Source organism: Dendroctonus ponderosae, unplaced genomic scaffold, assembly GCF_020466585.1.
Source record: "Dendroctonus ponderosae isolate FM_Combo_2020 unplaced genomic scaffold, Dpon_F_20191213v2 Dpon_F_20191213_5, whole genome shotgun sequence".
NCBI lineage: Eukaryota > Metazoa > Arthropoda > Insecta > Coleoptera > Curculionidae > Dendroctonus > Dendroctonus ponderosae.
The window spans coordinates 760,916-785,887 of record NW_026018715.1 but is presented as its reverse complement, the minus strand read 5'-3'; the positions used below and the strand labels follow the sequence as shown (position 1 = coordinate 785,887).

The 24,972-nt window shown below is 38.5% G+C and overlaps 1 protein-coding gene across 1 annotated transcript in view; it reads right to left on the bottom strand.

Moving 5' to 3' along the window:
• LOC109545059 (huntingtin) overlaps positions 1–24,972 on the bottom strand; it is a 63,066-nt gene that overhangs the window by 17,318 nt on the left and 20,776 nt on the right. Inside the window, exons 11-27 of the mRNA XM_048666680.1 lie at positions 24,751–24,906; positions 24,502–24,662; positions 24,177–24,444; positions 21,468–21,681; positions 19,969–20,372; positions 19,648–19,911; positions 12,157–12,390; positions 11,928–12,088; positions 11,668–11,868; positions 10,971–11,301; positions 10,570–10,918; positions 10,251–10,510; positions 10,024–10,200; positions 7,281–7,516; positions 6,832–7,231; positions 6,034–6,770; positions 3,300–3,554 (exon numbers count right to left, since the gene is read on the bottom strand). Coding sequence (XP_048522637.1) covers positions 3,300–3,554; positions 6,034–6,770; positions 6,832–7,231; positions 7,281–7,516; positions 10,024–10,200; positions 10,251–10,510; positions 10,570–10,918; positions 10,971–11,301; positions 11,668–11,868; positions 11,928–12,088; positions 12,157–12,390; positions 19,648–19,911; positions 19,969–20,372; positions 21,468–21,681; positions 24,177–24,444; positions 24,502–24,662; positions 24,751–24,906 — 4,808 coding nt within the window. The remainder of the gene's footprint in view (positions 1–3,299; positions 3,555–6,033; positions 6,771–6,831; positions 7,232–7,280; positions 7,517–10,023; positions 10,201–10,250; positions 10,511–10,569; positions 10,919–10,970; positions 11,302–11,667; positions 11,869–11,927; positions 12,089–12,156; positions 12,391–19,647; positions 19,912–19,968; positions 20,373–21,467; positions 21,682–24,176; positions 24,445–24,501; positions 24,663–24,750; positions 24,907–24,972) is intronic.

Here is a 24,972-nt window from a genome sequence, read left to right as displayed (position 1 = left end):
CGAACTGAGTTTTGCATGTGGGTGTTAGATAAAGTGGCAGAAAATGAAAAGTTTTTCGAAAATGTGTTATTTAGTGATGAATGTACTTTTCATAAATAAAATAAATTTTCACAAATTTTTCAAAATTTCATAAATTCATCAATTAAATATGAAAGATTACAAAATATATATCTAAATAGTGATTATTTGTTGTTACAAAATAAAATAACAAATAATAGAACTATATTATAGCAATAATATATTGCATTAAAAGTTAATAATAATAGTTGTGACACTTTATTTGCACTTAATCTTGAGGGTTTTTCATAAATTGACCCTACCTTCTATAGAAAATATCCGCCCAACATCTGGTTTAATAATTGTCTCCGATGAAAATCACTAAACAACTAGGTAGTAATGTTTACGTGCTCAGAACTTTGAATCGTGCAATACAATGCAAATGGACATCATCTGGGCAGCATCTGGACTACAGACGGACAGTAAGACATAGGGAATCGGTATCGGGATTCGATCGATACGATTTAATTTAATTTAATCTTTTCTTGATACGAATTTGCGTCCAAAATCAATCAGGCGATTTAAAATAGGTCCAAGGTATTGTAGTAGATCTTAGGCACAATTTTGTTGCACAACATCGATTGTTAGTTCTTAAAACAATATTTAACAGTACACGGAAATGTGCAATCTCATTTGCAATGATAAATATCCGGTCGTTTGAAGATAATTTTCAAAAGTTTGTAATACATTTTTCTGCAAATTGATGGACGATCCGCATTTTTTTGCACAAACTGCTTTAGTGTGTATAATTGTGTGTACTTTAATTGGAAATTTAAAAGAAGGTGAAACTCGAACAGGCATTTAGTAGATGAGCACCCTTAACCTAGTATTTGCAGTATCTGCAGCTTCTCCCTTGATAATTTGTCGATTCATTGTTATCAGCGTTATAAAATAAACTGCACCGAACACAATATCACACTCAATAATTGATAAATCAAAATCACTGTCAATTTAATAACGCAATGTGTATTTGAAAAGTGTATCAGATCTACAGATGCACCCGCACTAAGAGAAAAATGTCGAATTCAAAGTGCATATGTGCCTCCCAAGCCTCAGGCGCGAAGAGGCCGGAGTGGGAGCCGCCCTCACCTTCCCATAAAAAGTTATCACTTCAAAAATTCTATGTGAGCTACAGAGGGAAGACGAAAGTTTGCACAAGCCCTTATGGAGGGGCAATTTTCAAAACTGAATAAAACAGTCAAATAACATTAGAATTGGTTGAAATTGAGACCAATTAGTATTGAGACAATAATACGAATCAACTCCATGTCAAATTGATTCAGTATAGAGGAAGAAAAAAAAATTCCATTTAACTCATGTAATCGGTAAATTTTGGTACCGATCAATTGAAATGCATCCCAAAAATCAGAAAATGATGACGGATGTATTCTAGTTAGACCGAAACATAGCTAATAGATGTGGTTAACGATTTTTGAGATTCATAATGATAAACTATAGGTTTCCGATTTTAACCAGATCAATGAATAGAAAAAATGTTCGAGAATTTTCGACTTCGTCCATGTTTTCATGTAAACAAAAATTTCTAAAAATTCAACGAATATTTCCATAATGACATAAGTCGATAGAGGGATAACGAAGCTTTAAAACTCAATGAAATTAAGTGCCAGAGGATAAACGGTTGAACTAGAAAATTCGAGTTAAAGTTGGAAACCGATTTTGAAAATAAAAAATTAAGGTCAATTTTAGCATTGGATATGTGTAATAAATGAAACCATATTAGGCGGCTGCAAACAGCGTCTGTTCTCCATGTTAGGAGTCCATATTACCCGTCCGGCCAGGGTGGAGAGAAAATGGCTACACACCCCCTAAAAAACCATAACGGTTTTAAAACGCACGGAAAGTTACCCGCACCCCACAAGTTTAACGTCTTTAATAGGTACCTAACAGAGAAAGTCCTCGTCAGGACTCCGCTGCAGAGTAACCAGCACGCATCAGAAAAGTAAAGTCGACAGATACTTGCTTTGGTGCAAAAAGCTGAACAGGGACTACAAAAAAAGGAAGTGACACTGGCTCTATGGAAAAATCGCAATACACTTTTCTCGCTGCCGATTTCAATGCCAAGATATGCGACCTACAAGATTTACACATTCCACCACGTCGGAAAAGGTGAACGAAATTCGCGCGGAGAACTATTAGTCAACTTTCTACAGAGAGAAAATCTATTCTGCATGAACTCCTTCTTTAAGTAACTTGTTGGTAGAAGATGGACGTGCAGAAGCCCGAACTCAGCATACAGAAACGAAATCGACTATGAACTCGCTAACAAGAAATACCCCAGTATTACATGGAAACCACATTTTACTGATAAAAATAAGCATGCACAGCGGGAGAGTGGGAGAATAATTCGTAGGAATATTACTTGAGACTATTGACTATTGAACTTATGTTCGGACGCGCGTTTGATTGACAATTTATAATTGAAGGCCTTTGATTAATTAATTTTGAATCAAAGGACTTTCACCAAGTGAAATTTTATTTAATATTTCGTAATTTCTCTTAGTGTCGAGAGCAAATTTTCTTTATTTAGCCAGACCCTGGTTGACTATTCTTGAACATTTTAGAATCTAGTGATTACTTTCCAGTTCCAAGCGTGAGTCGAGTTTAATTAATAGGCCTGGTATTGCGCGTTATTTTGGGAATTTGCTGTGTATATTTGGTGAATTTTATAGTCCCGATTTCTCCTCTCCTATTGCTGCTTAGGAACTTAAGTTCTCACCTAAGTTAACTATTTTAAATCATTTTATTATATTCAAGTAATTTAAGTAAGAAAGGATTTTAGATGTCGCAGAATGCTGCGCGTTCAACCGATCATACCACCAATCAAGAGCTCTTACATAGAATTAACAAGAACCAAACAATTCTCGAGACCATAAAAAAGCGAAAGACTGCTTGCCTTGGCAATGTCCTGAGACAGGACGTGTAGAGATTCCTGGTTGAGAAACATAAGGGCTTGGACAGGCTTAGACCGATCTTCATTGAATTTAGAAAGCACTTCAAGAAGAAATCCGAGAAAGATCCAGGGTCAATATGATTCGTAAATTTTGATTCCGCACGCAATATCCGTATAGGTAATTATATTTAGGATTCGGTCTTAATTTAGGAGAATCATTGTGTAAGAAATTGTGAAATATATTAAATAAAGTTGAATGAATTTCTAAGCATGCATTGCTTAGGTTTGCCATTGAAGCTTGTGATACAAAGCAGTAACGCAATATATTTACCTGATAGTAGTATCTGGAAACTGCCTATTCCTTGACACATGGATTAGTTTTGACACGTTCTTGTTTCCCAAAACGGGATATCTGAGAGTTTGCAACAGCTGATCAGTAATGGCTTTCATTGCCAAAGTAGAAGCTCGCCTGGCGATGTTGATGTCTGTTAGATCCACGTTGTCCAAAGGTGTGCATAACACACTTAACATGCACATCCAAGTTTCCTCAAATTGTTGCCTTGTGGTCCAACCTAGGATGCTCGTCCTAAAAAATCAGGTTATTAGGTAGAGGCTCAAGTGAATCATGACTGTAAAAACTATTGATGTTCGTTTGTAATTAAGAATCATTTTTGCATTCGGTTCAAATATTTCTAATGAGTTTTTCAATGAATATCTACAGTATTGAAATCAATAACTAAACAATCTCTGAGTTCAGTACAACGGTGCAGCACCACATAAGGCCAGAATTGCGAGTTAATACTTATCAGAAATGTTTCCTAATAATGGCAACGCAAGGTGCAAGTTTCGGAGTGCACAATCTTAGAAAATAGATAGAGGCGAAATATGTTTTTTAAACATTATAAAGCCACTTTATTCAGATGTCAATTCAAAGAGAACATTTTTTGAAAAAGCATCCGATCGATATTGCGCGAACGCTCGGCATCGACAGAACTAAAAAGGAGAGCCACCAGGAACAACCGTAGAGATGCCACAAGAACTCCAGAAGACAGCGTCTCCTACGCCAGGTTCAAGAAAGGCCTAAAGCTGGCCATTAGCAGAGCAAAAAGAAGTTGCTGGATGAAACTCTCTGACGAGGTAAACGAAAACTACTGGGGCCAATGATACAGAATAGCAACAAAATGGCAAAGACTGACGTACGAGGCCGGGCCCTAACAGTGGGCTAAATCTCTCTTTCCCTCAAGACCCATAGTAACCTAGGGAAAGTGTTGACACGCGACTCATACTAGAACTTGTGTTAGCTGAGATTGGTGACGCTGGCCGCAAACTTAAATACAGGCAAGCTACTGGCACGGACTGGATCACCGCTGAGATACTGAATAAATGAAAGTCCATTTCCTCGAAATTGGAAAGCGGGCAAACTGGTCTTGGAAAACCAATAAGGCAGATAAACGACACGCAGACGTTCCGTTTTCTCTGCCTGCTAAACTCAAGTTCCAAACTTCTAAAGCATATTATACTCGCGAGATTGTCGGAGAACCTTAATCTAAAAGAAACATTAAACGAGAGGCAGTTTGGAAGGAGAAAAGGAAAATCGACTTCCACGACAATCATGAAGACCAGCACTTCACAGACACAGTTAGACCAGCACTTCACAGACGGAGTCAGTCAAACACAGGCGCATTGGCAAGGTGCTAACTTTGGACACCAAAAATACCTTTAATTCGGCCTCATGGCAGGTGTTCGTATCGGAGCCAATGAGGAGAAGCGCTGCAGCTATCTAGACAACTTAATTCAATAATACACATCGACCATCGCATGATCCGATTCGAAATTGAGTCGGACCAGATAGACATCGTATCTAAAAAGAGTAATCCGAGAAAAGCTGATTGGCCCCGATACAGGGACGACCTTAGCCAGTCCATGGGTGTCTCTGAAGGTGATATAAGCTCTCGAGGGGAGCTGGAACTCGAGGTAAGCAGGCTAAATAACGAGCCGTCCAGAAATCGTGTGAACTCAGGGCGGTTGGAACCTCTACGGTCCTGTGGTGGAATCACGCTCTTCAGCGCCTGAGAAGGAAAGCCAGAAAAGCTTTTTACTGAGCCACCAACGCAAATTACTACAAAAATTGGGACCTCTACCTCAAAGCAAGGAGATACTTTAAGAAGGAATTGAGAAGGTCTAAAATAGCAAGCTGGCAGATATTTTGTGGCGAGGTCGAGTCGCTGTTGGAATCTGCCCGGCTTGCGAAGATCCTCAGCACAGGAAAATGGCACCTGGATAGAAATGAAAAAGGAGACACCACAACTTCTAGCAAAACACTTCCCAGGCGATGGCGGCACCGGGGGCTCGGAGGTCAAGGTCTGTCCCAATAAATGGGACTGGACCACGTCCAAAAAAGTCGTCAGCCATGACTGCGATTTCGCAGTTCTGACCATGTAAAGCCGCAGGTCCAGACGGGATAATTCCAAAAATGCGGCAGTCGGGCCTAGATATCTTACTCCCATTACTGTGAGATCTTCAGGGCCAGCGTGGCGATGGGATATTTCCCTACTGATTGCCGGTCACCGGAAGTGGCCTTTATACCGAAACCAGGTAAAAAAGGCCTACACTAAGGCCAAATCATACAGACCCATAAGTTTAATGTCCTTCCTTATGAAAAAGTTTTAAAGGTACCTAACAGAGTAAGTGTTCAACAGGAGTCCGCTGTAGAGTTTCCAGCATGCATACAGGCAAGGAAGATCGACAGATACAGCTCGCCATACCCTGGTGCGGGGGCTTCCGGTTCAGTAATAAACTGTGAAAAGAGTGCATCTAGTGCGGAGAAACAAAGTGTACAGATGTATAGATTTTTTCCGCCTAAATGGTTCTTTCCCAGTTAGACCATGATCCTGACCTGATAGAGTCAAACTGACCGCGGATTTGAATTCAGCAAGTCTAAATACTACAGGTTATAAGTTCGATTTTAAACCATTTTGTGTTGGTTTGAAAAATAAAAATAGTTGAATTGTGTTTTCGCCGAAACTCAAATCAAAGAAAATTATATAAGATTAAGCAACGCTCACCTGAAAACATACTCCTCCAGCACATCGATTTCTTGCAACATGTCAATAGGTAAAGGAGGGATTTGGGTAAGAAATTTACCTGTGAGCTTAGGTTCCCACCCTAACTTCCAAACTCTATAGGGCACAAAATTATAGGAATTAACTAATGGAAGACGCGCTAAAGATATGATTAAACTCCTTATCCTATACAAAACAAATCTTGGAATTTTAAAAAATCTGCTTGCATTCTTATACAACCAACAGGTTAAAATATACATATAATAGCATGCTGTTTGTGCTTGCTTAATATCATTGTCGTCTGATGAACACTGAAGCAAATTTCTCTCGATTGAAGGTAAAGGTTCGTCGTCTTTTAGAACGTATTCCATAATCGAGTAAAGAGCATTAATCGCAGAACAAAGCCATGGCAGATTTTCGTCAACTCCTAAATGACTCGAAAATTGGGAGTTTTTCAAAATTTCATTTGACGATTCCATGAATACTTCTAAATAATTCAATTTCAAATTTTTACCCCCAGTGGCAAAAAGGAAGCTAATGCATTCTAAACAAACGACAGCAAATTTCGAAATATTTTCACAGTCAATTTCGGATAGTTGGAGGGTAGGTAGCTGCGGCAAATGCCTAATCAATGATGACACGGAAATGCTCAAGTCGTGAAGAGTCGAGAAAGATTCTTCTTTAAACGCGTTTATCATTCTTGGTACATAACTGGTGCTTTCAACTGAAAGGGAACCATCCTAAAATTAATCCAAAGGTAATAAAGAAGTATTCCATATGTATGCTTCTACATTGTCTCACCTTGTGATTGTCACAAATGCCCTTTAAAATTGTACTAATTCCTTTCAATATGTTATCGACTGCAGCTTTTAAAAGCGCCGGTTCTTCTTCGCAACCTCCATCTTCAAGAATTCGGAGGGCGGTTTCTATGCAATCTCTAAATATAATTTTGTTAAAGCTGTTGCTAGACATAAACTCGCTGATTTCTTCATATTCTAGACTATCTAGTACTAGAGCAGTTTCCTTCCTTAAAATATCGTCTTGAGATTTAATTCCTATGTTAGATAGTAACCAGTTTTGATTTATATCGATTTTTCTTATATCAACGATCGAGCTTACTGAACTTTCACAAAGCGCATCAGGGCTCATATCGTAATATCGAATAAGTAACTTGTTAAGCAGGCCGATTAATGTTTCATGCCTAAAACGGTTGACTTCAACTTAGAGAAAAACTCATTTTTATAACTTACTTTTTGGCCAACATCAAGTAATTCAACAAATCGTTCCTTGAAAGACCAGCAAGAATTTCTTCACTAGGATTAGAAAAAATGTATTCAATTTTTCGACAAGCCAGTTGAGCAACGATCCGAGAAATCAGGATCTGTCGGTTGGAAAGCATTTTCGAAATCAGCAACTTCAGTACAATACTAGTCTGCGAAGTATGGCAGCTTTCTAAACACTTCAATACTTTCGTTTTAAATAGTGGCTAAAAAGACGATATATTTGGTAATTTTTTCACACAGTCGCAATTTCTATAAATTTAGATTATGCCATGATTTTACAAAGATATTGGCGATATTGTGCAGACCTTCAGGTCACCGTATCAGATATTCGTCCAGGTAATACTAATAAAACACTATCAGTAGTGAAGCAAAATCCGATTACAAATTAAATAATTGTCTAATACCAAAAAAATCATAAATACTAAAACCTATAATAATAAATCAATCAAAACCGTAAAAAAAGTACTGAAAAACTAAAAAACTAGTGAACAATGAAAAGCTTTCGGCACCATCAGCGACGTCATGAGCTTTTGATGCAGACAAGTGCAGGAGGTGCGTTAACTTCAGGCACCCCCCGGACTAGTTTCGAGCCTACTAGCTCTCATCATCTGGGTTTAGCCGTTACCGGCGTAATAAAGAAGGTCAGCTGGCTGAATGTAAACGAACAACTCCGAAGATATCATGGAAAAACTATACGAATACCAATTATTTATATCAAAATCATGTGTTCAGGAATTTATATGCTTTCTACAATGTTTGGTTTAAACCATTAGGCTTTCAATTACTAATAAATGAACGTAGTTAACTAGCCACAAACGTTTTAGATTCAGATATAGCATAACAATTTATGTTTCCGAAGCGTTCTGAATGTGTAAAATAGTGAAAAATAAAATTGCTAATAATCTAGCAACTTTATTTGTTCTCCTTCCCAAAAGTGTAATTTCCCAAAAGAGTATTGGTGACATAATTTATGATAATCTTTAGCGAGCTTATATTGCTATGCATAGCACATTGTGCTTCTGTGGTGTATTGTACAACTGCTATTGTGTACAAAATAGTTTATTATATACCTAAGTAGAGATGTTATTATATACCGAGAACTTTTATATCCTGAGGCCGAAGTATATATAGACATTTTTTTAGTACTAACACGGATAATTTCCTAAATTGATTTAATTATATTTGCAATTTCCAGCACTGCTGGTGCTAGGGCAGCGACTAGCAGATGCAGACCACCCCTGAAGCCCAGCAGAACCGCAGAAGAAATCAAAAGTGTCAAAAGTATAACAAAATTGAGAAATATGAGAAACTAAATTACGGCTGTGATGCTACCATCAAAAGAGTTCGAAGGGACCCTCCTCCCAAGTACCAATATCACACATACTAGTTAGAGGAGTGAAAACAGCTCCATGTGGTCATAAGACGAGTGCTGGAATAGTGGGACGAGGCCAAAATCAGGGGTGAGCCAAGCCAGATGGGCTACCACCCTATCACAATAGTGCGATGGCACAAAAATGGGCAGCCATAAGCAATGGTTTTAGTGCTGCTGCTCAAAACGGAGAAACACATTTTTGATGTGAGGGCACTTGGAAACCTGCGCGTCCGAGTAAAATCGCAGCACGCCGAAAGTAAGACGACGCAGTGCAAAAGGTGTCAGCTTTTTGGACATGGGTAGTCCAAATGTAGATCTGTGACCAAATGTGTGAAGTGCACAGAAGCACATGAATCTCGGGAATGCCAGATTCCCAGGAAAAAGGCAGCAAAATGCGCCAACTGTGGGGAAGCCCACCCAACCTCTTACTCAGGATGCCCTGCAAAACCTGTACAGAAACAACAGGCAAGACGAGAATTTCACACAAATTCTTGCTGGTGCAGCTCGCAGGGCAAGCCCACTCGGCACACCACAGCCACAAACTGCCACTAGAACAGGAAGAACTCGCAGCAAGCCGCCCAACGTCAACGGGGCCAAAGCAGTCGAGCCATACAAGCCCTGATGCAGACGTTCATGGCCACAATGCAAGCGCAGATGATTGCACTGATGAGCAGCCATGTCTAGACTACAAATACCTAAATCTCTGTGTATCATGTCCTGTAATGCCAATAGAGTCAGGAGCAAGAATATAGGGCTCCAATACTTCCTGGAACGACACAATGTAGACGTGTACCTAATCCAGACAAAGCTACTGAAACCTGGAGAAATATTCACACTTCCAAACCACAAGATACACAGATGATAGGCCAACTAGGGGCGCAGGCACACTAGTCGCACTGAAAAGGTCCATACAACAACACGAGATCGTCAAACCGTCACCGTCATCACTGACTACTCTTTTGGCGTGGCCCAGTCCCATTCGTTGGGTCAGACCTCCGAGCCCCTGGTACCGCCATCGCCCGGGAAGTGTTTCGCTAAGAGAAGTTGTAAAGTGTCCTTTTTCGTTTCCGTGATAGCGTGTGTTGTATCTGATGAAAATTTTGTGAGCTTTTTTGTGCCGCAAATTTGAGTCAAATTCGACGAACAACACAAATATTTATCAATGTAGACGCACCTTTACACATGCGTGTCGAAAATAGAAATAGATCGATTCACAATTATACCTTCTACAAGATTTTATAAATCTTTATGTATTGAGTTAGTGTATTCAGTGTCTTTGATGTCGGTCAACGTGAGATAAAATATCTGATGAGAAGTAATCAAGACACAAATACTTACATTTTCATTGTCCATACATTGTTGACTAATATTTTCCACAAAAAAACCACTTAAAGTCGAATCTCGATGCACAAATGAAATAAAGGCAGATACTGGACTTTCATCTACCAGGCTCACTAGAATTTCACAGTGTGCATGTATAATCCATAATGTTGCATTTTCGGAAACGTTCTCATTCTGCAACTCTACTAATTAATTCAGGTTTCACATGTCTCAAAATAAATTACCAGTAAATCACAGTAAACAATAACTCCTCCATTCTTCACTAAGCAAATGTTTATTGAATCGTCTTTACTGTTTAATATTGTTTTCCAGAACTCCAGTGACTGATAGTTTAAAAGACTTAAAAGGTGGCACCACTGAAAGGTAAGGACCGGGTGGACCCTTTTAACACTTCCAAAAAGTTCATTCAGTTCATCAGAATTGACTTCAGAAGGGGATAGATGCAAAATTGCTGCTGCTGCTTGTGATATCTTACATAAAATACCTGGAAAATTGTTAGAAATAAAAGCTTAAAGCACTTTGCAACAAAACATTTCAACTAACCTGATTGAAAAATATGTGAACAATACATTAAAAACGTACTAAATTGGCTTATGAGAAACGGATTACTCTTCAAGTCGGAGTTAGCAATAACTCTAATAGTAAGATAAATTATTCTAAAAATCAACGTTGCCACTATATTTTCTGCTGGCATGTCTTGAAAAGGAGATGTGTTGCAGTATACGTTTAAAGGATCCGAAGTTGCTGTAAAATTGTCGAAAATACTGCCAGGGCAAAATTTGTCTTTGATGGAATCAATTTTAGAAAGCAATTTATCTTCTTTTAAAGAAGACATTAAAAAAAATAGAATAATAACTTTGGAAATCCATCGACTGAAAAGATGTCCATTGCCCTAAAACAAAAATGGGGTCAATTTTATTACAACGCATATTCTGATGAATTACCAGCGAACGGGGATCTTGAAACAACATCATAATCACGTCATCCATATCCTTAAACACGTTCGGATTCAGGGCAGCGATCAGCTTTCGCAACGAAATAACGGTTTCTTCTTCGCTTATTCTAATCTTATCTTGTTGGAGGGCATGTAAAAGCACATTTCCTACTTGTTCAGACAATCTTAACCACTTTTCTGTATCATCCGTACAATATTTACTTTCCTCTAATATAATAGTGACTAAATCTATAACTTCCCGGTATTCCAAAAGCCGTAAGAGCATTGAAAGTATAACTTCGCGAGTTGTTTCTAATTCTTTCATATCTTTGGTATTTGAACTAAAATAAATGAAAAATTACTTTGACTATGAATATCGTCATTAAAAATTCAATACACAAAGTAGTGTGTCCCAAGACGCCAGGTTACAACATAGTATACATAATTCTCGCTTCAAATATAGTAAAACCCTATTAGGTGGACCGTTTTCATAATACAGGGGGTGAAATTGTTCCAATTAAAATATTTACGATTTGAAATAAATGCAAACTATCATGTAGGTAATGTGGAGATGACTTGATTTAGTTGTTAAACAGCCAATTAAATCAACATTTATGCGGTTGCGCCGATTAACACAATTTTTTACAAACGTTTTAGTACGCCCAGATCCATTTTATTTATGAATATTTACTACGGTAAGTACTTACCGACTCCTAAACAAGAAAACGTCCTCAACGATCGGCTTAAGTGAAGGTATGCAATGGGTTTCAGGATCCTGTCCACTAGCCATTAGACCATCACAAAGTTGTATTATTTTCGGGACATCTACTATGCTTTTATTATGCTGCTTCGCATAAGATAGGTGGACTAAGAACTTGAAAATATTTGGTATAATTTTTTCAGGATACCTAAGAGATAAAAAGCCTCCATAAAACAAGTTTTACTTCCTGTTATATTGTCAACTTACGGTATTAGACCTTCCTCTATGTACTCGAACTGCTTTAAAACAGAATCCTTGAAAACTTGCTCCGAATCAAGCAGGCAATAATTTACTCGAGCTTGTACTAGTTGCGTTAATAATTTCAATACGCAAGTTTGGAAAATAACGTCACTGGTAACGGTGTAATGCTGCGAGAAATACATGAAAATATATTTTAGGGGTTTCTGTCGGAATTCTAACACTTTTAAAGACTCACCTTTAAAGAGTTAATTACAATCGGCTCAAATATTGGAATATAGCTTGCTAATATCTTATCCGACGCTCTTGCAATAGCGACAGGCTTCTTAACGTCTTTTCTGTGTAAATACCCCATAAGAGTATTGTCACCGTCGCATTCCACTTTGCTTATGGTAATAAGAGATTGAATACATGAGGACACTTTCTGGGCGGGTTTCTGAATCATGTTGTAATAAAATGAATAATCGTTTTCCTGAAAACAACATAACTTTACAAGTGACAATAACAGCTGAATATTCATGGACATTTATGAGTATACATAGTTTGAGATATTTAACGTGTTACATGGCATTATCTCGAGAAAAGTTAGTTTAAAACTACAAATTTGAAAACTTTTTTTTCGTCCCGTGTGGAACAACGTGAGACAGCTTGACTGTTTTGACAACATTTTATGAATTCATGAAAAATAGTATACGGTACAAGAGAGGAAAGTCGAAGTTCCGCCACTGCTTGAAGTTGACACCCGAGGCGAAGCCCAGTGTTGATAGAATTGTACAGGCAGTAATGGTCCGGGATCTATGCCTAAACAGCCTGATAGCTTCACGGTAGCAACTTGGAACGTCAATGGGCTAAGGTATCGACGTCCAGAACTGGACGAGTTTCTGAACCACAGGAAGCCTGAAGTGGTAGCCCTCCAGAAAACCAAGGTAACAAGTAATATTAGGATTACGCGGTTTACAGGCACAACAGCACTCAACGTGGAGGAGTGGCCCTCCTAATTAGGAAAGACATGGACCACCACAGCATAGAGGTAGAGGATACTGATATACACGCCACCAGCGTGCAAGTCAACACCACCAAGAAGCCAGTAATATACAAGCCCGCCCAGGAGAGCCTAAACCTTCAGGACATTCAAACAATGTTAGGGAACAACCAAGCAAGCCTGTTGGTAGGAGACCTAAACTGCAAAAACACAGAGTGGAACAGCACTAGTACCTGCAGTAAAGGTCGACTGTTCGCCGAAGCAATAGATGCCCAAGGTGGAGTGATCTTGGGACCAGAGATCTCACCACCATAGAAAAAGGAACCTCAGACCAAAACTCAATTTTGCTGTGTTGTGGCGACGAAAAAAGGATACCACTGCGGAAGACTAGAACCACAACAAACTGGGTAAAGTTCAAAGAGCTAGCACACTTACTAATCTACATTACGCATCTAGAGGATGAGGATGGTGTGGAACAAGCAGCAAAAAGCCTGAAAGTAGCAATGCAACAAGCACACGAGAGAAGAATTGCCGGTAATCCATGAAGAACTACCAATAATGATCCGTAGAAAAATTATCAACCACAGAAGATAACAGAAGCGCCATTAACCGACAAGGGCAATTGCCTGAAAGACGCCTTACTGAACCATAATAATCGGAAATTACCAGACCTGAGGACCAAAGCATATGGAGTATGCCAAAGGCCCTAAGAAGGGTATCAAGATACCACCTCTCAACGGAACTCCAGATCTGTGAAGAGTGAGACCAGGCTGAATCAACACCCAAACGCAAACGTACATCACGAAGTAACTGTCCGGATGCTTGCGAACAAAAAGCCAGGCAGCCACATCCCTCCAACATCGCAAGCAGAAGTAGCAGCCGTCATCAGAAGAGCCAAAGTTAAGAAAACAGAAATGGAATCACCAACAAAATGCTGAAGAACCTGCCGATAAAAGAACTGCTTGATTAATGCCATTTTCCGGACTGGTCGTCCCAAGCACCTGGAAACACTCGGAAGTCATCACGCTCTCTCTCGTCTCTAAGGCCTTCCCCAAAACTACAGGCCTATCAGCCTGTTGCCCGCTCTCTGGAAAACAGCCGAAAGGGCTATATTGAAGCGACTCAAGGACGAAACGAGCGATCTCTAAGTGATACCGCCCGAACAGTTTGTATTCAGACGAAAGCATTCCACGGAACTCCAATTGCTCAGGATAGTTGAAAGATGCACTAAAGAAATAAACCAGCATCGAACGACTGGGGATGTCAAAAGAGTCTTCGACAAAATGTGGAGAGACGGTCTCATATACTAGATAATGGAAACAGGTATTAGCAAGAACTGTGCCAGCTAGTCGACAGTTATATTTGCAGAAAGAGCTTTAGCGTCAAAGTGGGAACTCAGAAGAACTCCGGCAGGAGTACCACAAAGAGCAGTGCTCTCCCCAATGTTATACAACACCTACACAAGCGACATCCCAAGACTTGCCAATACGACCTTAGAGCTCTTTGCACGGGATACGGCCCTTCTGTCATCCTCATGGCACAAGGACTGCATCAGGCAACAGCTCCAACTTGCAATTGACGAACTACATCAGTGGTTTATCAATTGGGAAATGAAGATAAATGTGGAGAAGAGGCAGGTCATACTTACTGACAGGAAGCAGGACAAGGTCGATGGCAAAAAAAATATCGAATGGGAAACTGATATTAAATATCTGGGTGTTGTTTTAGATAAGCAGTTGATCTAGAAGAAACATATAAAAAGAGCCATTGACAAGGTTAAGGCAACAACAGCCAAGTTGTATCCACTCATCAATAGAAGAAGCCAGATGAGCATTAGCCACCAGCTCCTCCTCATCAAGACTATAATCAGGCCGACACTAGCGAATGCTTGCACTGCAGCTGAGTGTCACCTGAGTAGACTTCAGGCCACAGAAAACAAACTTCTGCGGATGGTCAGAGACGCGCGCTGGTCGAGTCGAGGAAAAAAGGCCCAGACATCAGCTGGCCCAACAGGGCAATAGGTAGAAAACAGGGTAAACTGTAAGTGTAATAGCGTAAAAGTATAGAGTTCGTAGTAGAATAGCAAGCAGCATGTAGTTATAAGATGCCTAAAATTAGTAAGATAATGATATGTTATTGCATACGGATGCCGGAGCTGACTCATTCTTAAAGAGGACTACAAATTTTAAAGGCTAACTCCCGAAAACTAGTAGGACATAAAAAGGGGGGTTTTAGTTCGTAAGAATCCAACACTATCCAGGGTCTTGGAACACTGGTATTTGTGAACATTTTTTATCCAGCCGCCGGGCAAACAAAAAAACGAAGCTTCTTACATGCAAATATTTTGCCGTAAACCTTTGAATCTGTTTTGGACATCGGTGTGCGTTTTCAAGTTGTTGTCAAGCAGAGGCGTTTTGTTCTTTTATCATAGTTAAAATCTTGCTGTAAAATCCGAAAGATCTGTTAAGCAGATAGCGTAGGATTACGTGTCCGTTAGGGTCAATGAATTCGGAAATTTTTTCATTCCTGCGCCAACAGAAAGTTGGGGAAAAAAATGTAGTGGGCGATTTTTGGTGGCTGTGAAAAGAATGAGGCCGTGACCATTCGATCGAGTGGTCGATTTTTGGGAGTTCATACCGCAGTGACCAATTTTTGAGAGTTTATACCGCATGGTCAGTTTTTGAGTATTTTCTTTTTAGTATCAAGATATTCCTTAATGATCAATTTTCACTGGGAAAAGAGTGTCCAATCAGCCCAGGTAGAATTTTGAGACACAGGAGCCGGATAGACGAATCCGCCGAATGATGGCCGCCATGACCGCGTGTCACTGATTCAGAGTTCTTGGAACAATTGCTCAAAACCAGCTCTTTTGGTAACTTAGATGTTGATGCTGCTTCTCCCGTTCGTTTGGTTCAAGTTGTATGCTACTTGGAAGCATACTGGCGCCCAACTTTTTAGTGAAGATAATGTTGCATTCTCAAAGCCGAAACATTCGCTCAAAGTAGTCACCCCGAACGCGGGGGTGACGGGCCCGGGCTTCCGAGTTCAATTGCTTCATTTCTTTTTATTTGGAGGATTTTAGAGTCCTCGATTTCGTGTGTGTCCCTGACGTGATCGGATTCCCCACCAGAATTACGATTTAACACGATATATTTTCGTTCCATTGTGAACGCACAAATTTGTAAATATATATAAAAAAATTATACATCTAATAATATTAATACTGATAATATCTAATACAAATACAATACAAATAAAAAAAGGGGAATTAATTACTGCCAACAGGCCTAGAAATTAAATCAAAAAGCGGCACTAGGCCTAAAAAGTTCCTTCCAGGGATGCCAGTATGATTTTACCTAAACCAGCAAGGAATTGAAAAAACGTCGGCTCTTTGGCTTTGAAATCCCCAGATAAGTAGGTTCCTGAACAGCATAGGGGGATGAGAAAACCGATAAAGTGGGAACAAATTTATATGGTAATAAAAATCGCCGCACCAGAGGCTTACTCAACACATGTGCGGGTGTGGCCACACCCAAAGTCCAGCAAAAACACCTGTTTAGGTGAGAGCACTTGGCTCGGAAGCGACACGGGTGGAAAACCCGTAGCTTCGGAAAAAATGAAAATCCCGCGATTGGTAAATAACACGCAACTTTGTCGAACGACGTTTGCCAGCCGCCAGGGGCGCACGAACGCGGTCGAAAGAAAACGGAGCGTCAGAAAACTCGGTTTTGAGAAAAAACCAGTGTTCTGGGGACCCTGCACACTCTGCGGAACGTGAGGGTCAGAGGAAAGCAAAAGAACCAAACTTTGGTTGAGCAAAACCGCGAACCGAAAATACCAAAAAAAGCTCAAGTGTCGGTACCCTCGAAACTTCTCCGGTCACTCCCAAAAAATGGCTAAAAATCAGCGCGTCACCCCACTCGATCGTCGATCGCGAAGGGTGTTCATTCACCGTTTTTTACCGACTGCCGCTACCCCCGAAATGTACGCCTTAGGTAACCTTTTTTGTGCAGTCGCCCTCTACACGACAATAATTATCATATATAGTTTTTATTTTTTTCCCTTTTCCGATTTTTCAATTCATCTTTTTCGTTTAATTTTAAGATTCATCCTGTACTGAGTTGTTGATTAGTTAATTACTTTATGCTGAAAGACTCAAGTTCGACTGAATTTTCGTTCAGTTTATTTTCTCCTTTAATTTTGATTCACAGTCGGGCCTGAGTAAAGTCGGATAACATTTTGGTACTCCTTTACTGTGGATTTTTCTTTCTATTCATATGTTTTCGACCAAAACTTATTGGAAGACCTGCGCGGCTGCTAACTGAAGTGATCACTCCAGCTGGTCCCCTCAGGATCCTTCGCCCTTCACCATCGAGGCTTGATTGAAGTTAAGGTATCCATAGGATAAGAATCACCCGAAATATCCGAGTGTTACACTCTGCTCAAATTTATTTCCTTTTATAAAGTCATAAATTGTTATCAGTCAAACACATTCAATTATTTGCTAAATTATAGTTACTGAAGACTTAACTCTTAACATCATTGTAATTTCTTGTTCATTCCAACCGTTTTTTTGTTATAAAATTGTTAATTTATTTTTCTTAAAAACATAAGTTGTCAGAGATGCGAGCATATGAGACGGATGAATGGAGAGAGAAAAGAGAGTGAATCAAATACAACAAAACCTAAAAATTAAAAAAATTGAATTTGAGTGTGCCTAATTTTGTGTTGTCCATTAAGCGTTCAAAGTCTTACTTGCTAGCCGCAAAATACTAGCTTTTGCTCTAACTCACGCCCGAGATAATTGCAATCTAGTTAGAAATAAAATTCATAACAAGCTACGACGCGACAGCACCGCGCCTTTTTAGGGTATTGTGTCAAGCGTTGTTTCTAGGAAATACGACGAATCTCAATTTTGCATATGTTCAGTGGACCAAAAATAAACAAATCACGCTGTGCCGCCAAGTTCTTTAAGAAATGCCAGAAAACCGACACATACCGACCGGTACCTGCACAGTGGATCAAACCATCATCGCAGTCAAAAGAGAGGAGTCATTAAAACCCTCACCGAAAGAGCCAGAAGAATTTGCGAACCATCTAAAGTAGAAAGAGAATTGAAACACCTAGAAAGGATGTTTGGTTGGAATGGATACAGCAAGAACGAGTTTAATAGAGCAATTCGACCAAGAAACAGTGGAGGTCGTCCTGAGAAAACCGATATGCGTGATAAGCGTAAGGGTTGGGCTTGCCTCCCATACATACATGAAGTAACGGACAGGATCGGCAGGATACTTTTAAACCAACTCGAACAATCCAACAGGCTTTGAGATCGACCAAGGACAAACGGGATCCCTTATCAGCACCAGGAGTCTACAGAGTTCCATGCAGTTGAGGCAGAGCATATATCGGCACCACAAAACGTAGTGTAAACACTAGGATCACTGAGCATAAAAGAAGTTGCAGATTAGAACAAACAGAAAAATCAGCACTAGCGGAGCACGCACTTCTAGACGGCCACCAAATACGTTTCGATGAAGTGGACATTTTGCATCAATCTCAGCGGTATTACCCGAGACTAACCAGAGAGGCCATTGAGATCTTTAAACATGACAACAATATTAATAGGAAAGAAGAGGAACGGCTCTTAATCCAGATTGGAAACGCGTTTTGCGGCAAACAGCGTGTGCGCCAAAACAATTGAAGTCTCGCCCACTCCTCACGCATGAGCTCACACGGCCGGGCCGCATAAATACGACAGGGGATCCAGTAGTTGAACCAGCCTTTGATAATGTCCACCGCAGTTGTGGACGAAACGTCAGAAAGAAATCCCCATGGACCACGTCTCAAAGCCCGAAAAACATTTCTAAATGAGATCAGGTGACGTTCACACTAACCGGTAACGACATGTACGGACAACGACAAAGCCGACCGACATTCTCGGCAAGAATGAGAGAGAAAAACATTGTCGTGTCGTTGTCGTGTCCGCCGGTCGTTGGGCGTCTTAAAGTGTGAATCGGGGTTTAGGGAATATTTGGGATTACTAAATTGGAAATAGAAGACCGTCGGCGAAATATTTTTGCCGAATCATTGTAAGTTCCGAATCGTTGTAAGTAAGAGTTCCGAGGGTCAAAAGACTCAAAACAATGTGACTTTATTAGACCCAGTTGCCGCGTGGCGTAATCGATCGGACGTAGATCGACTAAAGACCGAGACACATTTATACGATCCAACTCCCATCAGAGTCGTCATTTGATATTTCCCCCCCTTCTTCAATTAGATTCAACATGATCGGATACAAAAACGAAGACGGATCGGGCAGGTTGTGGAAAGATGTGAACTACGGCCACAGCATAAAGATTACTTACTCTTTATGCTGTGCTATGGCGTTCAAATTCTGGTACCATATCTCTCTCAGATATTCGTCCGAGTGCATGATCGGAGTCGGATCAGGTAAATCTGTCCCGGCCTTTACGTACCTGGCATGGTCGCTATACTCGATAGAGCAGTTTCCCAGCTGCGCTCTGTTGAGCCTCAGCCCTTAGCTTGGGGATTCGTCTTGTCGGTGAGACGAGACCCCAATTATTGGCAATAAAATTGGCTTAGTAAATTAAAATTAATAAAAAACCTTAATTTTGATCAGTCGTGGATCATCGAATAACAAAACTCTAAAAAATTTATAACTACCAAGGAAAAACTTATCTTACCCTGTATGAGCTTTCTCATATTCATGCACTACCAATATATTACCTTATTTTCCTTTGTAGTTACATCTAGTATGTCTCCTAAATTCGCAGTCAAGTTGATTCCAAATAGACATTTTACTAGTTGTTGCACGCACTGAACAGTAAGAGTTTTATCCAGATAAAATGTAGTTTTTAAATAAGTAAGAATTTCTTCAGACAATTTTCCAAATTCGTTCAGAGAGCCCACTTCCAAAATTACGCATAATGTATGAATAGTCTTCCGCATTAACTCTACAAAGCTGTCTGAAGTTGCAGGATCTATACACATCTAAAATGATACAATTCAAAATTCCATTTAATCAAAAAGTGTGTAATTTATACAAACCTTGTAATTAAGATATGCGTTTTTCAATAATTCGAATATTTTCATATAATGCTGAGAACAGGCAAAATATCCAAAACCAATGTTTTTAACTTCTTTTCTATCAATTTTGTCATCTTTTTCAGGTGGACTCCTAGTATATCCTACTGGCATTTTTTTATCTTCGCTTTTCCGCCTCTTTATGGGCGACAAGGTTCCAGTAGATGGCAAGTGAGGTAAAACAGTTTTATTTTGAGCACTAACTGGTACCAATTCGTTAATTACATGATGAAAGATGTTCAATAGTCTCATAATATGTAATAAATATTGATCGGAAATCGTTTTGAACGTTTCATTCAAGAACATTGGCCAAGCTCCTAGTGGCTTTTCCGTTAAATCAATGGGCTTGAGGCAAACTATCGCATAACCTAGAACAGGAAGCAGAAATACATATTTATATTAGGCCAAGCTATAGGCATTTAAAACTGCTTTATCGTGACACAAAGACTAGTAGCAAACCAATTGTGCGATTATATAAAACATAATGAGCAGATGATAGGTATGTGTTTTTCACTCGCATTTCCGATCTATCTCTATCTATTTTAGTTATTAACAATTTATTGCAAAAAAACTCGGCTTTTGTTTATAACTTTAAACAAATGGAGCAATCGAAATACCCTAATGAGATTTTTATTCTCTGCAGAATAAAATTATTTCGCCTCAATCGGATAATTAGATTCAGAGAAATTTAGGAAAAACGAAAAAATTTGGCGTTTTTTAGTAATTCAGAGCTCCGTCATTTTTTGAGCTGGAAAGTAGGGATTATAATGTTCTTTATATATGCCAAAGGCGGGTGCTGTCGTATTAGTTTTCTCAAAATCACGATTCAAATCTTGTAGTGCGTTTTTTTTTGGCAGGCCTGTATGCGTTAACGTAAGTTCGATTCTAATTTCTGAAAAGTTTTGAAAAATTAAAATCGTGCACTGCAAGCAGCAGCGGCGGAGGAAACGCGTACATGTAGTAATAGGATCTGCTTCTCCACCACTCGACTGCGACCGAGCGCTAGGCCGATTTTCGCGAACATTACGCCGGTTCTTAGCATGCTTCCATCTGGTCGAAAAACTGTACTGTAAAATGTACGTTTGGTAGTGCACGATGTCAAATTTCAAAACTTGTTTTGAAATTATAATCGGACTTACGGTAACGCATACAGGCCTGCCGAAAAAAGAAACGGTTAGCACCCTACCTGTGATAAAAAACCTATACAGCTCACAGAACCACAAGCCAGCCTAAGAACTTGATTGATAAAATGTATTAAAAAAATATATATTCGCCTATGATGAGAATCAAATCAATTCTTTCCGCTGTAGAATACTCTCATTTCGACAACTGTTCACTTACTAATTAATAGCAGACTGTTTTGAAATGTCTATATTGCTCTCACGCGATACTCTTTTACTACGTCTTTTTTACGCATCATCCATCCTGTCCAACACACAGAAACAGAGCTGTAACTTACTTACCTGCGTATAAATTTAACGTCAAATTGATCAGGTTGACCAAGAAGGTAATGTCGTAAATATGAACGGATGAATTTAGTAAGCTGACACATAAGCTTAGCAAATCTTTTATATTTCCATCCGTCTCTCTAACTCTGTTGGTAATATCCCAGCCCATTCGATAAACAGTGCAGGGATACGTGCAGGCCAAGTCCGAAAGAGCCTGAATGCAACCATACTAAAAGCATAAAATTTATAAAAATATAACACTTACATTACAATTAAAAGAACATATTTAGCGATTTTCTATGATTTAGTTATTATATTTAGTCTATAGCCATTTAAAGATCTTATTTGATTAGTTCAACTTTATGGTCACCCTCTATAACATGGCTTATATCCCAATAATAACACGTTTGTTATCATTGGGATATAAAATGTGATTTCTTGTTACACTTCGCTACAAATTACGCTTACATAACTTAAATAATTCTAAAGTATTTGACACATGAAAATTAGATTAGATTCTGATAAAAATTACATTATTTAAAAAACTTTAAGATTTAGGGGGTTAGGTTTGTTTTAATAAGATTATAAATCTTATTAAAACAAACACTTATTTTGCTAAGAAAATACAAAAATGCAATAATATATAGGGTATTTCATTTAAAAAAACACAACCTTGATACTTTTAAGTCTTTTGAGACACTCTGTTCATCACAAAACTATTTCTTAAATGTGCCCCCGGTAGGCCTCTGCCAATTCATCAAATACTATTTTTTTAAATCAAACGGTTTAGCCGCAAAATTCCGTGCCGTATAGCGTGAATAACCCTGCACAAGAAAACTCGTCGTCTTTACAGCTTGGTCTTCTTTCGATACCTTTTATTAAAACCCGTTTGGCCTTTTGAATTTGGGACAAAATCTAAACTCTTGTTTTTTTCTCAAAAAAATTAAAGTTTTGCCTAAAAACGATAAGAGAAAGCAAAACCATATAATGAAGTATTTGTAATGCTCGTCACAAGCAGTTAGCAAAGTTACTCTTTCTTCTAAACGTTCAATTTTTTAAAGTTTCACTTAAAAATACTAAGAATCTTATGGTAATTCTCGAGAAAAATTATTTAAAAAAATCTCGCCTTCTTCATTGCTTTGTAAAAAGTTTTGAAATCTCTTTACAGCCTCGAATTTGGGTCAAAAATTAAATAGTTTTTTATCAAACAAAGAACGGAATAAGCGAAAGTTTATAATAAATTATTTGGAAAACTCGTCACCCCCATGCCTTTGAAGACTGCAGGGTTTGCTAAAAGATTTGCTTTTTTAATTTTGACTGAATTTTTTCTTGCTTTACTTTCTACTTAAAACGCTCTATTTTTTAGAGTTTCACTTAAAAATACTGACAAGTTGAAAGTTTTTAACGCGAAAAATTACAAGATAATTTATAGCTTCGTAGACACTTTTCAAAAACTTTTTCAACGTCGAATTAGGGACGAAAACGAAAATAAATCCCTTCCGTGTTTTCCCGTGAAAATAATTAAAGATTTCTCAAAAACCGATCACAAAATTGAAAGTGTTTAATCAAAAGCGCAAAAAACCGTTAATGCTTTTCTTCTTTTCTGACAATCATGGGGTCTTTTCATCAAAAAATTTCAAAATTAATTTTGTTTGAAAATTCGCCTCACTCATCGCTTTGCAAATAATTTTAGAAAACTCTTTTCTACTTCGAATTAGGCACAAAAACCAAATAATTTAATTTAATTTTCACTGAAAGTAATTAATATTAGCTTGGAAAAACGACCAGAGGGCTAAAGTTTGCAAAAATTATTTGGATAATTCACCACCCTCATCGCTCTGAAGATTATGAAAGTTTTTTTTAATTTCAGGTCTCCAGTTTTAACAAAGTTTTCCTTAAAGAATTCTTTCTACACAGAAAAGCATTAGTTTTCTAAAGCTTTCCTTAAGAGTACAATATTCAGGTTTTTTTCTGAGAAAAATTATAAATTAAATTTTACTGAAGTCCTCGCCCCATAACCGCTTTGTAATTTTTTTCGAAAACCCTTTGCAGCTTCGAATTTTGGACAAAACCCTAATAATTTTTTTTGGGTTTTTTTCCTAAAAATATTTCCCCAAACAGAACAAGCGAAACTTTGTAATGAATTATTTGGAAAACTCATCACCCTCATCGCTGTGAAGAATTTTTAAGTTTCTTCAAAATTTCCGGCCTCCCCGTTTTAGACAAAAAAAACCAAAGAGACCGTATTTTCAAGCAATTGTTTCTACAGAACAGTTAAATCAGTTAATTTTTGGGAGTTGACGCAGTGCTGCGCAAGTGACTTGGTGCGCCAACCCAACCCTCGGCGCTGCAACTCAGTTCCGTTGCTGGGAAAATGTTGATGACCTTTGATTTTTTTTAGTTGCTAAAATTCCAGTCTCGGCTCTCGTAACGCTATGATCCGTTTTAATAAATGACGTATTTACTTTATTAACCAATGAGTTATAACTCATTAACTCAAAGAGCAGCAACAACTCAACATAGTGTTACCCAGGCCTACAATGAAGTAGATCAATTGTCTTTATTGCGGAACGTTGATCTGTTTGGTAGCAATTTGATTTGTTTTTGCGCGTCCTTAATCGTTTTTATGATTACAAAGTAACCAACTTCATCAAATAGTAGTTTGCGCATTATATCCCTGTTCGTTGCTTAGCACTTAAAAAAATATGTTAAAACTAAACTTACTATACAAGACTTAGAGTCGGTTTCCAACATATTGACGTATAATTTCATGACTATTTTTGACAGACAGTAATCAACGCGTCCACAGGCAATCGCAGATATTTGGGAATATGGAAACGGCATGTCTTCGACAAAATGAGTATAATATAAATTTTGATGGAGTGGTTTATCACGTAAACATGAAATGTGTTCACTGACAGAATATATTCCTTTTGTTGTTATTGGGTCCTCTTTTGAATGATATTCTTCGGAATATAAATGTTTAATTATCCTAAAAAGAGTCAGATAATAAAAGCACTATTACGGCAATTAATGCTATCCTACTCACTCTTGTATAGCCTTCGATGCGGCATTTCGTATCCTCTGATCTGAATCTTTTAACAAATAGAATAGTATGTTGTGTAAAACTTTCTGTTGAAAGATACAGTTACCAGTTATATGATAAATTGTTAAATAAGATAGCGTTGAAACTAATTCACAAAGAGCTACCTGAAATAAACAGTACATGTGTAACAAAATTTTCAAACAACCCAATACGATTTAAATACATCAACGAGAAATTAAATTATGCGTTTACCTTGACGAGCCAGTATGGATGATTTGCTAATAGGGGCAACTCATTTAAAATGGGTAGAATGTCCTTGCAACTAGAAGATTCAGCTAATAACTTCAATACAGGTTTCAGGCACAGTAACGTTTGTCTTAGGCATGTTGAGTTTTGGTCTTGCAGCCCCTGAAAAAATAAATGTACATTTATTTTTTCATTTTGATTAGTCGAAACTACGGTACCCACACAACC